The sequence below is a fragment of the Typopeltis vanoorti genome, chromosome 2 (genome assembly GCF_054136105.1).
Source record: "Typopeltis vanoorti isolate ZY-2024b chromosome 2, IOZ_Tvanoo_1.0, whole genome shotgun sequence".
NCBI lineage: Eukaryota > Metazoa > Arthropoda > Arachnida > Uropygi > Thelyphonidae > Typopeltis > Typopeltis vanoorti.
In genome coordinates, this window is record NC_143550.1 from 120,837,342 (window position 1) to 120,852,028 (window position 14,687).

A 14,687-nucleotide genomic window follows, 5' to 3' on the forward strand; every position below is an offset into this window, starting at 1 on the left:
TTAATGATAGTAGTAAGTGTAAAGTTATATGCACTTTGGCGTGATTAGAGATCCAGCGGCATATTATATTAGCGGGGTTATGCTACAAGAAACTGAAGAGGCAAGGGAACTTGGTGTATTGGTCGATAAGAATTTAAAGTTCAAAGGTCACATAGCAAAAGTTGCAAATACAACTCAGAGGATCATTTCTATGCTGAAGCGAACCATGACATGTAAGGATAAGGAAGTAATTTTGCCTCTTTATAAGGCTTTGATAAGACCACACTTGGATTACTGTGCTCAGATTTGGTCTCCCAGGTTCCAAGGATAAAGAAACTGTGGAAAGGGTGCAAAAGAAGAGTTACAAAGATTATATCCGGATTATGGGACTTAGATTATGAGGACAGATTGAGAGTATGTGGATTACAGACTCTGGTTAACAGGAGAAAGAGGGGTGATATGATAGAGGTCTATAAACTTTTGAATGGGTGCTATAGCATTTCAAATGATGAAATTTTTCGTTATATGAAAGGAGGGGAGAGAACACGGGGGGGCATCCATGGAAGTTAAGGTTGTTCTCAGTCAAGAAAGGGAGGTAAGAGCTAGGTTTTTTTCTTAGAGAGCAGTGAGTGAGTGCATCTAGTGTAAATGAATTTAAGGGAAGGTATGATAGCTGGGTTGAGTAATTTACAGCCTCTCTCGATGAGTCCTTGACTCCCTGGAGGTCTTAGATAATAATAATAAGGATGACAATACAGGCTAGCTATTTAGCACTTGTGTCTGCTTCACTTTGTGGGAGTGATCTATTAAACATGATTGACTACTGAGGTTTTCATGTTATTTTTGATTTTAATTGGTATACACTTCACATATATATGTATATTTAGTTCATTATCAAGATTTCAGGTAAGTGATATTCATTCAAGTTAATAAGGAGTAGCTACGGTATCCAACATTAACACAAGGATAATCTTCTTGAATTGCAGGCAATATCAAGTAGTGATGTAGGTAAATATCAGAATGGGAAAACTGGACATTGAGACTTATTTGTGCCTATGATCTCACAGACGGATCTATTAAGATAGAAATGGAAGAATTTTTTGAGGCTTTAGAGAAAGCAACTGACAGGATGAAAAAGAAAATGTTGGTCCTTGTTGGGGATCTAAGTAGCAGTGGCAAATACCTGTTGGATTTCGGCTGAGGACATGGATGGTTATTACTAACACAATGTTCCAACATAAAAATGTGCACAAATTCACAAGGAGAGAAGAGGCAAGGAACAAGAAAAGTCTTGTGAAGTATGTTATTGTTGATAGCGATGTTTCTCACTGGTCCAAGACACTAGAGTATACAGAGGATTTGAAATTGGAAGGGATCACCATTTAGGCTTGAGCAGGATAAAATTGAATTTCATGGTGAAGAATGAATAAAAGTTGAGCAGTTCTGAGATGTGAAATACACAAACATTATTCAAGAAAAAATGAAAGAGGAAAACAGGAACCTACCCTTGGAGATTCGGTGGCAAACCCTGATTTGACTGATTCAGCTAGAGAGGCATGTGGTGAGGTTGTGTGCAAGGATAAAAAATTAGAACTCCACAGTGGACACAGGAAGTTAAAGAGGCAGTGAAAAGAAGAAAGCATATCGAAAGTATATGGGAAATAAGTCAGCTTGTGCTCTTAGAGAATACAGAGACAAATGTAAGAAAGCTAAACACTGTGTAAAACTAGTTAAACAAAAGTCATGGGAAGATTAAGTATAGTCTCTGGGAAAATTCCCATGTTACTCCTCTTAAACACTATTATTATAATTACGGCTATTATAGCCTGTTTTTGTTTAAGAGTGTCCCTTATTTAAATACTTTGGCTATCAATACTCAAGAGGGGTATATATATTTAGGGCATTACTGGTGAGTATAGAAGGCAATTAAGGTAGAATAAAAGAGGTGGAAAAATTTGGTACATACCTTTTTTGATTCTACGATGTCTTCCACTTCCATGATCTTGCTCAAGGTTGTTTACAAACGGGGGGGGGTGCATTTAGATGTGGGAAAATAAGTTTGGATAACCTGGGTTAATATTAATAATATATATATAAATGTATACATATATTATTTTGAATTAGGGTGCATTTTTGTGGGGGGGGGAAAGGGGAGGAAGGGTATACGTATGTGGCAACTGGGGCAGGGTTAACGGGATGTGGAACTGTCTCGGTCGTGTGACTGTCCTCGGAACTTTGTCGGAAATGAGTGCCTCTCATTTCCGACAAAGTTCTGAGGACGGTCATACCACCGAAATGGTTCCACACCCCGTTAACCCTGTCCTAGTTGCCACATAAGTATACCCTCCCCCCCCACACACAAAAATGCGCCCTAATTCAAAGTAATATATGTATACATTTATATATATATTATTAATATTAACCCAGGTTATCCAAACTTATTTTCCTGCATCTAAACACCCCCCACGCTCCCTCCCTCTTCTCCCCCCCATTTGTAAACCTTCAGCAAGATCGTGGAAGACATCGTAGAATCAAAAAAGGTATGTACCAAATTTTTCCACCTCTTTTATTCTACCTTAATTGCCTTCTATACTCACCAATAATGCCCTAAATATATATACCCCTCTTGAGTATTGATATCCAATGTATTTAAATAAGGGATACTCCTAAACAAAAACAGGCTATAATAGCTGTAATTATAATAAGTCATGGGAAGACTTTGGTAGAACATAGAAAATAAATGTCTGTGATGGCAAAATATTCTGCAGGATGTTGAAAAAGCACAGAAATGGAGGAAAGAGAGTGCTATAAAAGAAATTAAAGATGATAAAGATGACATGAAAACTGGAGACAAAGATATCCTTGAAGTATGGTGTAATTACTTTAAAAAATTGCTGTATACAAGAGAGTATTCAAACCAATTCTAACTTATGGCTCTGAAAGCTAGGTTAGAAATAAAACACTTGACCAAGGACTAGAGACCACAGATATGAGAGTCCTGAGAAAGATTAGGAGTGTGAACAGATAGCTTCAATGGCAGTATCATATTAAAAACGAGGACATTGGGAAAGAACTTGCCTGGTTAGCATCTAGGAATATGTTAGCAGAGCTAATCTCAGGTGGTATTGTCACTTAAACAAAGACAGACTTTCCTTTTCAGAATGGAAAAGGAAAGATTAGCAAAACAAGTGTTCTCTGCTAGGTTGGCAGGAAAAAGATCCAGGGGGAAGATCAAGATATAGGTGGATTGATACAGTAGAAAGTGCCTTAGAAGACAGAAATATAAGATCTGATAATGTTGGAGTCTTGAAAGGTAAGTGACTGATTTGGAGGAAAATTGTAGATAGGAAGTTAGTAATGATGTAAATTTTTCATCTAGTACTATCATATCCTGTACACCCCTTGAGGGTACATAGCAGGAATTTGATGATGATGATAAACTTTCTTTTGTGCAAGTATTCATAGTCTACATCTATGCCAAGCACCACTTAAATTCATTTGTGTTCTACTATCACGTGATTTTCAGTAATTTCTTTTGTGCTTTGTTTTCTGCTGTTTTCTTTGTTTCTTGGAAATGGAGTGTGGGGAGATCACTTTTTTCCCCTCTAAATGCACTATTACAAATCTTCCACTACAACAAAATATTTCTTTGGCCCCTAGGGAATTACAGAGCTAGTGCCTACTGTCAATAAATGCTGAAGAGATATTGCAAATATTTCTTCAGCATTTATTTAAAAAAAAGCTGTATCAAACTTTTCATGTGTAAAGGAGTGAAAAGTAGATTTATTGTTCAGAGACTAGTAATGAGCAGAATGCAGTGCCAAGAACAGATGCTGAGTGCACTGATACAGATTATCAAAGCAACAGTCTGTGGCTCCAAACAACAGAACAATACAATAATAGTACATTTACAGGTCTCACTGGGATGCCCAGCTTTTCAAATTAGATGCAGTCATCAACAGGTAGAAACCAAACTTTAAGTCAAAATCTTCTTGCAATTCATGTCCAAAGGTGAGATTAGCAAATAGCACATCCTCAAGGCTATGACATGATATGACCTGCAAATGGGTATAATTATAGGTCATTAAACATCAAGGTATAATGCATTCTGAAAAATAATCGTGTCTAAAGTTTAAAAATGAAACTTATGTGATCAACTCTCACTATTGCAAACTTGTAAGAACCAAAAGAAATTATACAATACAGTGGAAGGTTTGCAACAGCGAATTACTTTTAGTACAGCACTGATGCAATAAGATTTTGGCCAGAACTTTGGTGGTTTGTCATAGCAAGTCAGTTCACTATTTACTATAGTGAGAGCTAATTGTACAGTATTTTACAAAGCATGCAAACCTGGATGACAAAGTGAATAGCATACTCACTCTCCAACCAACAGGACGTGGCTTCAAACCCCATATTGACATGGATTTTTGTGAAAACCTTTACTGGTCTCACACTGGTAGATGATTTTCATTATTTAATGTCAGATCACTATCCAGCTTACTGGCCTGAAGCACCATATTTGGTCTCTACAACAAAACTAGATTACTTAACCTTTGGCCTATCCACAGTAATAATGTATAAGTTTACATCCATTTGTGGGTGGATGTACATACAAAAATATTTAAGATATTTTAAAATGCAATGAAATGCTGGCCTAGTTGACTGAGTGGTTATTTATGAATTTCATCACCCAGTGAGAGACCAAAGCCTGTTTTTATTGGAGGATGAATTTATTTTGAAAAAACTCCATGTTTGGTCTTTAGAGCAAGGTTTAGGTAAAATATGAAGAAAAATCCAAAAATATATATAAAATTAATAATAAAAAAAGTACTTACGTAATTTTCTTGAGACTGATCTTGATTAATTATTTTAGTTGGAAGCCATTCTTCTCTGAAGATTTTTATCTCATACGAAATGGTTCTTAGCTCTGTATCTTCTATCCATTTCTGCAAATGGTACACGGAACTATTTTTTGTAGCAATGTAAAAATGCACATGTTTATCAGTGTTTTTTATGACACTATTAATTGTAGCGATTGTACCACCAAGTCTAGCTTCATCTGCAGTAACCATAACTTGAATAAAATCATCTGCCGTAAACACATAACCTAAACAAAATAAATAAATAAACAAACATCAAAAATTTCATTCAGCATCTATACCAGCATTTCCCAACGTTTTTTGGATCATGCCCCCCACTTCAACGCCTCAAAGATTTTGGTGTCTCCCCCACCACCACCACCTCGCCGACAATGGCGAGTGTTTTTAGTATATCAGTGATGAGGTGACGAATGCAACATCATTTTCTAATTAGTCCCCAAAATATTCAAACTGCCCCATGTTGAGAAACACTGATCTATACTAAACAGTGACATGGCCAACCAATAAAATGGAAACAAAATATTGCTGTTTGGATTTTTTTTTTTCCAGAAAGTTAAAAAGATTAAATAATGTGAATATGAGCTCAGACAAATGAAAACCATAATTCATATTACACGAAAAAGTTAGCTATCATAAGGTGGTGATGGATGACTTTTGTCATTAGGTATAGCACCACTAGTTGTCAATTAGAGCTTTGAAAAAAAAAAAAAATTAGGAAAAGTGCTTTTCAAAAATATTTACTACATGATATCAACTAAAACACTACCTGGAAAAATTATCAGTTAAAAACCATTGACACAAATTCAATTTAAGCACTGAATGTGCTTAAATATGAAAATTTTTAAGTTTACAAATTTTCATATAAGACTGCACAGTAATAATTTTTAGATAACTAAAATTTGTCAAAAGCTCTGGCAAAAAGCTATTTCTGTTACGTTATATAACACTATTCTGCATACTGATGAAAAAAAACTTCACAAAAATTCATTTGACAGGATACCACATGGAATTCTAATCAGTAAATTGCAGCACATGGGGATGGATATAAAGTTAGTGGAGTGGAAAAGAGGATGGATGATGGAGAGATATCAGTGAATGGTTTTAGGAGTAGGGTCCAGTAGAAGTCCTGTCACTAGTGGCATGCACAGGGCTCTGTTCTTGGGTCACTACTATTTTATTTCTTTAGTAATGGTATACGAAATGATCTGAGAGGAACTATTCAGCTGTTTGCTGATGATGCAAAATTGGATAGAACAATAGTTAACACAGATGATGTTAAACTTTTGCAGAACACACACACACTGGCAGTCTGGGCAAAGGAGAATGGATGTCAGTTTAATGTGGCAAAGTGTAAGGTTATGCATTTTAGGATGAAAAGATTACCAGCTGTGTATCACATTGATGGAACTGTACTCCAGGATGAAGACAATGATTTGATATTGCGTTATGTCCTCTACAGTTTAGAGGACATAATGCAAAAGTCACTAAAGAATGCAGATATGGTCACCTGGTCATCTTGACTACTGCATGCAGATCTGGTCACCTGGGTTTCTTGGGGGATGAGGTGGAGAGGATCCAGAGGTGAGTGACCAAGATGGTATCAGGTCTATGGAATAAACTTTATGACAGGCTCAAGATTTGTGGCTTACAGAAACTGGTTGACAGAAAAGGGATGATATGGTTGAGACATATCACAAAAGTTACTGAAGGGTTTTTACAAGTTTTTACAACAGGTCCGGATCCTTGGAAAAGGAATAAAAGTGTAGTTAGCACAGGTATCAGAACTAGGGTTTTTTTTTTTTTTTTTTGCTTGGAGAGTGGTGAATGAGTGGAATAGGTTACCAGTCTGTTGTAGGTGCCATGACTGTGAATCAGTTCAAAGCAAAGTATAACTGATAATGCACAAATATTGGATAGTGCTTGGCATGATATTTAAGGCCTCCTTCAGTGATTCTAAGTACTTCATGGAGTAGCCCATAATAATAACTCTTACTAATGCTTGGCATTTTAATTCATCTCAGTATTCCTTTAGTTTTTATGGAGTTTTTCACAATGATATCTGGATTTTTCATAATACTGTTTGTGCAGTATTATGAAAAATCTGACTTAATAACTGACACAGTTTTAGTCATGATTTCTTTCTAAAATATTTATCATATATCTCAAGATTTGTAATCCCAAAAGTATTCACAAAAGATGCTATCCAAGAAGATAGCAGCCTTCAAGCAAATGCTTGTTGTTGTTTTTTTGATACTATACTTGGCAGTGTTCAAAAGTGTACATCAAAATGTTGACTCAAAAGAAAATGTTTATTTTGTTAATTACTGGCAAAAAACATGTACAAAAAAAGTAAAGTGCTTTAATAAATTAATCACTAGTTTCGTACAACACTACTATGTACATCTTCAGATGGGGACAGAATACAAATTAAAAGTGTTATTTACAAAGAGATTTCTGAATTAGTATCTGTCATTTTTTAAAATTCATTCAACATGAGACAAATGCTGATGGCAGGAACAACATATCAGACGTGTGGTGCAAGATATGGCATAGCTTGTCTCACAGCCTAATTCATTAATATATAAATCTTTTATGTATGCTGCCCCAAGTTGATTTAATATTAGACCTTGATTTGTATTTATTTACCACTTACAAGGGAGGTCTGGAAGGTTCTGCTAAACACCTAGAACAAAAACGATATTAAAGCAACTGATATAACAACAAGATATAAGAATATACGTTACCTTCATAACTCTGCTACTAGTATGTTTTATCATGTGGTTATATAAGATGCTTTAATATCACTTTTGTTCTAGGTGTTTATCAGAACTTTCCAAATCTTCCCTCCCTTGCATTTTTTCTATATCTGACCCACACCTATAGAAGATCAGTGCCATGTGTGGACAAGAGAATAATAAGAAAGTTGAAACCTGTCTACATTTTTTTTAACCACTGAAAGAGAAGGCAGTGAAGTTGGTTTGCAGAGTTTCAAGATGCACTGTAAAAGGATGTTGGTTAGAAGTGGCTCAAGCTTTAATGATTTGAGTGGAATAATAGTGGTCATTTCAGCAGACCAGTGTCCATGAAAGTATATATAAAAAAGAGACACACGGCAGAAACAAGGATTGTCTTCTTTTGAATAGACTCAAGCAATCTTAGAGGATTTTAGCACACCATCTGAAATATGGGAGCATTATTCCATGGCTGTCAGATGTCAGATTGGTACAGAATAGCAGCTGTGAAAGTGTGAAGCAGTGTCTTATGTGGGAAAAAAAAAAAAAAAAAGTTTTCTGGTGCCTGCCAAAGCTATAATTGAAATGTGTTTGTGCCAGGAAAGGCTGGAGGTACAGATCAGTCCAAGAAGGGAAATCTGATTATATTTGGATATCTGAGTATTAATGAAAGTAAGGGATGGGCTCTTTCTTGTGAGAGATCAGACAGGAATGAGTTTTGGTGGCATTGAAGTTTACAAGGATGTCCTTGTCTATTGAGACACAGCCAGGAGACTGGGATTAAGGACTATGGTGGTGGTGGATCTTGAGGATTCTAATACTTGAGCACTGCCAAATTAAAAGGAGGAATGGAATATACTGTCATCAGCAAAGATATAAATGGGACTGGAAGTCTGTGAGAGGTCATTTACATATAAAAGGAAGAAAGTGGGTGAAAGAATAGAAACCTGGGATACTCCTGCATTGATGGGGAAGGTTATATGTGGTATAGCCTGTTTCCATAAACAGGCTATACTGCAGAAAGGTAGGGATGACTTGACAGAGAGAGAGGCTACATATTGTGCATTTATTATACTGGGTCAGACATCTTATAATCTTCCTTGCCTCCTTAAATTTACATACATAATTGTTAAATTCTATGTGCAGCATTTTAATGAATTGCCAATTAACTTGATGGTTTTCACTGCTGGTGTGAAAAGCTAGTCTATGTTTATATGTCCATTTTTCCCCACATCTCTAATGTTCTTTTTGTCAGATTTCTCCAGACCATCCTATCTGTCCAACCTAACAAACACCACAATTACAAAAGATTTTGTTTACTCCTGGTCTCTTCATAGGCAGATGAGATTGTTCTGACGCTCATAACATCATGGTTACTTTTCATGGCGGTCAGAAGGCAACTTTAAATTATATTGTTGTAGTATTTTTGATCTATGCAGAGCTAATCTCAGGTGGTATGGTCACTTAAACAAAATGGAAGAGGAAAGATTAGCAAAACAAGTGTTCTCTTCCAGGATGGCAGGAAAAAGACCCAGAGGAAGACCAAGATATAGGTGGATTGATACAGTAAAAAGTGCTTTAGAAGATAGAAATATAAGATCTGATAATGTTGGAGTCTTAATGGGTAACAGATTGATTTGAAAGAAAATTGTAGATAGGAAGTTAGTGGTGATATAAGTTTTTCATGTAGTACTATCATATCATGTACACCCCCTTGAGGGTACATGTCAGGAATTGGATGATGATGAATTACAATGTAGAAAGTATTTTTAACTTGGGTATAGTTATGTTAAAGATACCAAGCAATTTTAAACCTAGTTTTACTCCATTTTTTCCAAGTAAGCAAACAGACAAAATGTCAAGTTTGCGCCTGCAATTTATGCAAGACTAGCTGATCTCACAGGTAGTGCAAGCCCAAGGCAACTCGTGGTAAAAGTGGAGCAAGCTCTGATCACTAATCTTAATATTTACCCTTAATGCCAAAGCACATCTCCAAGAAGGGGTTGTATGATGTTTTGTATTAAAGGCAAGGGGCCACTACCCAGACCGGTTTCGACCTTTATTGAGGTCTCATCAGTGGGAGCTAGGCTAGAAATACCAAGATTTAGTAATGCAGAGCTTGTAAGTATTTTACCAAAACAAGTTACCATAAGGTGTTATAACCTTAGATTAGTGATAAGATTAGTGATCAGAGCTTGCTCCACTTTTACCACGCGTTGCCTTGGTCTTGCACTACCTGCGGGATCAGCTAGTCTTGCATAAATTGCAGGCGCAAACTTGACATTTTGTCTGTTTGCTTACTTGGAAAAAATGGAGTAAAACCAGGTTTAAAATTGCTTGGTATCTTTAACATAACTATACCCAAGTTAAAAATACTTTCTACATCTATATCTCCTCCGAGATTTTTATTTAATAAGGTTATAACACCTTATGGTAACTTGTTTTGGTAAAATACTTACAAGCTCTGCATTACTAAATCTTGGTATTTCTAGCCTAGCTCCCACTGATGAGACCTCAATAAAGGTCGAAACCGGTCTGGGTAGCGGCCCCTTGCCTTTAATACAAAACATTATACATCCCCTTCTTGGAGATGTGTTTTGGCATTAAGGGTAAATATTAAGATTAGTGATCAGAGCTTGCTCCACTTTTACCATGAGTTGCCTTGGTCTTGCACTACCTGTGGGATCAGCTAGTCTTGCATAAATTGCAGGTGCAAACTTGACATTTTGTCTGTTTGCTTACTTGGAAAAAATGGAGTAAAACCAGATGAATTACAATGATAAAATATTTACTTAAAATTTCTATTATATCTTCAGTTGTCATCACTCATATACCATCTCCAGCAATTAAAGTTGGTTTTCTATAGTCATCCTTTTATCTATTAGCCACATAACTACAGAATTCCACAGGATTATTATTTGGAGTTCCCACCAATCTCCTTTAGAATACCAATTTCTGCTTAGATTAGCCAGCATCTAAGGTAGCATCTATTCACAAATTCCTGAATGCAATGGAAAGTTCCCTAATATCTCCATTTTTAAAATGCTGCTGCTGCCATTTATTCTATCTGCTCACTCCCCTGATTTTCTTAGAAATCTCATAACACTAGTCTCTAATTGACTGCTTGATTTCTAAACTAACTTTCAGAACAATAATTTGTTTGAACACTATTTTGTATATTGCTAGTAATTTCTCTTCTATTCCATATAAATTTATTCGGTTGAATTCCAATCAGAAAGCTTTGCTTATTTCATTCTATTCTACATTTCCAAATTTAATTTACCATTTCACTAAGCTAAACATTGTGCATAAACAGCTGAAATATTTTACTTTTTTTTTTTATTTTTTAAATATGTTTTCCATTCAGGATGGATGTTGTTTTTCATGTTCCTGCTTAATAGGTTTTGTATTTTTACTGCTGATTTGTAAAAGCAGTTATCCAACTTAGTTTAAGAATTCTGAATACTTATCTCCAAATTTGATATCAGGTTTAATGTGCTGCTTTCTTTCATAGTTGTTCAATACTGATATAAAATCAGGTAAGACAAGAAGAGTGCATGTCCTTAGCTTACACCTGATCTTCCTGTACCTCTCTCAGCAATTTTAACTATTGACATAACTTTATTATTACAAGAAACTCTCGATTTTAACATACTCAAAGTATGTTAGATACTGTTAGATCATATATCTAACATACTTTGCTTTGAACTCATTCACAGTCATGGCACCAACAACAAATTCTGGCAGCTTATTCCACTCATTCACCACTCTCCAAGTAAAAAACCTAGTTCTAACACCCTTGGATTTTCCTGTTTCCATGGATAGAACCTAATTCTCCCACCACCACACATGTTATGAAAAATTTCCTCTGAATTAATCTTGTAAAAATCCCTCAATAATTTGAACGTCTCAATCATATCAGCACTTTTCAGCCTATCAACCAGTTTCTGTAATCCACAAATTTTAAACCTGTTTTCGTAAGGTTCATTCCATAGACCAGTTACAATCTCGGTCACTTGTCTCTGTATTCTCTCTACCTCCTCCCCATCACCAAGAAATCCTGGCACCCAGATCTGAGCACAGTAGTCAAGATGAGGGTCTTATCAAGGTTCAATAAAGAGGAACAATAACCTTCTTGTCTCTGCTCTTCAAAGTATTCTTCAGTAACCAAGTGATCTGATGAGCTGCTTTAGTCACTTTTGCTATGTGCCCCTTAAACTTTAACTCCATATCCACTAACACTACCAAGTCTCTGGCTTCGTCAATTTCCTGGAGCATGGTTCCACCAATGTGGTATATTGCTGATAATTTTTTCACCCCAAAATGCATAACCTTACACTTTGCCCCATTTAACTGACATCCATTCTCCTTATCCCAGTCTACCAATCTATCCAAATCATCCTGCAAAATTTTTACATCATGTGTATTCACTATTACTCTACCCAACTTTGCATTATCAGCAAATAACTGAACAGTTCCTTTGAGATCCTTTCCTATATCATTAATGAACAAATTAAATAGCAGTGGTCCAAGAACATAACCCTGCAGCACACTACTAGTCAGAGGCCTTCTTTTGGACCACTCTTGAATAAACTACTCTAATATCTCTACATCAGCCACCCTCCTATCCATCTCACCAACCCTATATCCATCCCCATGTCCTGCCATTTACTGATTAGAATTCCATGTGGTATCCTGTCAAATCCCTTTGCAAAGTCCAGCAGTATCACTGTAAACCCATTACCCATATCCAATTCAGCCATCACTGTATTATAAAATGTGAGCAAGTTACTGAGGCATGATCTACCTTTCACAAAACCATGCTGCCCCCATACAGTATTCCATTTCCATCCATCCATTCCTGTATTTTGCTCTTCTTGACCAACTTCTCCAATACTTTGACAACAACTCCTCTTTCCACCCCCTCAGGACTAACCCAGAGCTGAGACCTAGATTAAACAATATAGTCAAGGGCACTGACAATTCTTTAGACGCTTCACGTACGACACGAGCTGGTATACCTTCCAATCCCACAGATGTATTCACATTAAGTTTCTGTAATATGCTATTCACCTCAGTTCCCATATAAGCCATAAATTCCCTTATTCTAGCAAAATCATTGCCTGGATGATATACTCTTGCAAAGTGTTCATTTAATAATGTGATAAAATGAAAGTGGTCAAATGAAAGTTAGTTAGCAGAGAGAGAGAGAGAGAGTTGACAGGGTGTTTCCTGTCAAAAATTTGGATTTTCCTTTAATAAAATACACATTGGCTCTAGAATGTATGCAGTATTTCATAGACAATGGGGTAGAGCATTTCATAGACAAGGGGTAGTATGAGAGTAAAATCTATTTTTTTCTCTATCTGAGCAGAACAGAAAGCTTTATAAATCCCAGTGGACAGCAGTGGCTAGCCAGGTCCACTGCAGTGAGAAGTGCTGCAATTTGGCCACATAAGCATAATACACAAGTATTTCAAAATAATGCTTTTTATAGCTACATGTATGAAGTAGAGAGTGGTGACTGAATTCCATACTGCAAACGATACAAGTACCCAACACAAATTCACATATTTGAAAAACATATGGACACAATATTATTGATATCAGGAAGACACTTTAAAGCAGGCATGGGCATTCTTTCCTAGTTCGGGGGCCAAATTATCATTCTGTTTCCGAGTCAAGGGTCGGACCAAATTATTAAATAAAATAAATTAATGTTAAATGAATTAAAACAAGTTGCTACTTCATATTTCATTTATTTATAATATAATGCTTTGGTTTAAAGCTCTACATGAATTTTATAATATAAACATAACAATTTAATGTGAAGATTGGCCTTGTACTTCAACTACGAGAAAATTAATATTAATATTGAAAAAAATATCAATATTGACGTTAATATTACTTAAGGATAATCGCATAGAATTTTCAAGGTTTTCATCCATTATTCTTGTCCGAATTTTTGATTTATTGTATTTCATCTTCGGAAAAAACTGTTCACACATACGTGCTGCCAAAAAGAAATGATTTTTCTTGAAAAGGCGCATAAATTTGTATATTTTTCTTCCACCAAATAAAATTTATAAAAATCCATCAAAGCAATGCTGCTAAATTGTAATTTTAGCACTAAATCCGCCTGAAGCTCAATAAGTTGCATCTGTAAGTTTTCTGGCACATTATTTACATCAGCATCCATTGGACGAACAAATATAGCGAATGCGGAGTCTTTGTTTTTGAAGTCGGCAAACCTTGTATCAAATTGTTCTATTAGTGCCTTCAGTTCATCTCCATAATTATAAGGGATATTTTTATGAGTTGCTGGAGTAGGAAAATGATAACAATTTTTAGCTTTTATCTGACTTTCCAACAATCTTAGTTTATTACAAAAAGCTTTGACATGTCCATGCAGCTCATGAACCAATTGTCCTCGTTTTTGCAATTTAAGATTCAGTTCGTTTAGGTATCCGGTGTTGGGTTGTCCTATTTCTTTAAATTTCATAGTTTCTCAATTTTACATATAAAGTCCTTCCTATGTGTGTCACGTGGAACCTCTGGAGCACAAAGGGATTGCCGCAGGGTCGAGCTAAAACCAATGTGGCAGAGCCTACGTAATCCACCTCTCTTAAAGTTTTCCAAGAAATTTATATTTTTTAGCTGTGCCACTTAGAATGCTTAGATTAAAATAAATTACGTTAATCAAGAAGTGATTAAGAAGATGTACTGAAATAACACTAGATTTGCAATCATGACCTTAATCGTACTTTAGAAATTTTCCTGCTCAGATTCAGAGCAATTTTACAAGTGGTGCATCGGATTCCATACACAGACAATCTTGGTTAAAGAATAGCAAGGTTTATTAAACATTAAATATACAGTTAGTAATACAAGAAAAGTTTCCATTCAAAGTTAAAAATTAAAAATCAAATCAATCAACATAAACACTCTCGACAGATATGATCATCAAAACACAATTTACCTTATGCTACTCACACAATTTATAAATTCCACATTTCAATCTTAATACTAACAATCCATATCAACATTCATTCCATAGGCTGAACCTTCTTAACATCCATTAACATGTACAATA

The 14,687-nt window shown here is 35.7% G+C and overlaps 1 protein-coding gene across 2 annotated transcripts in view; it reads right to left on the bottom strand.

Moving 5' to 3' along the window:
* The window catches only part of LOC150109388 (glycosyltransferase 8 domain-containing protein 1-like), a 159,737-nt gene that overhangs the window by 75,601 nt on the left and 69,449 nt on the right, over window positions 1–14,687 (bottom strand). For both annotated transcript variants that reach the window (XM_090407807.1, XM_090407811.1), the window contains exon 4: window positions 4,818–5,089. In XM_090407807.1, coding sequence (XP_090263933.1) covers window positions 4,818–5,089 — 272 coding nt within the window. The remainder of the gene's footprint in view (window positions 1–4,817; window positions 5,090–14,687) is intronic.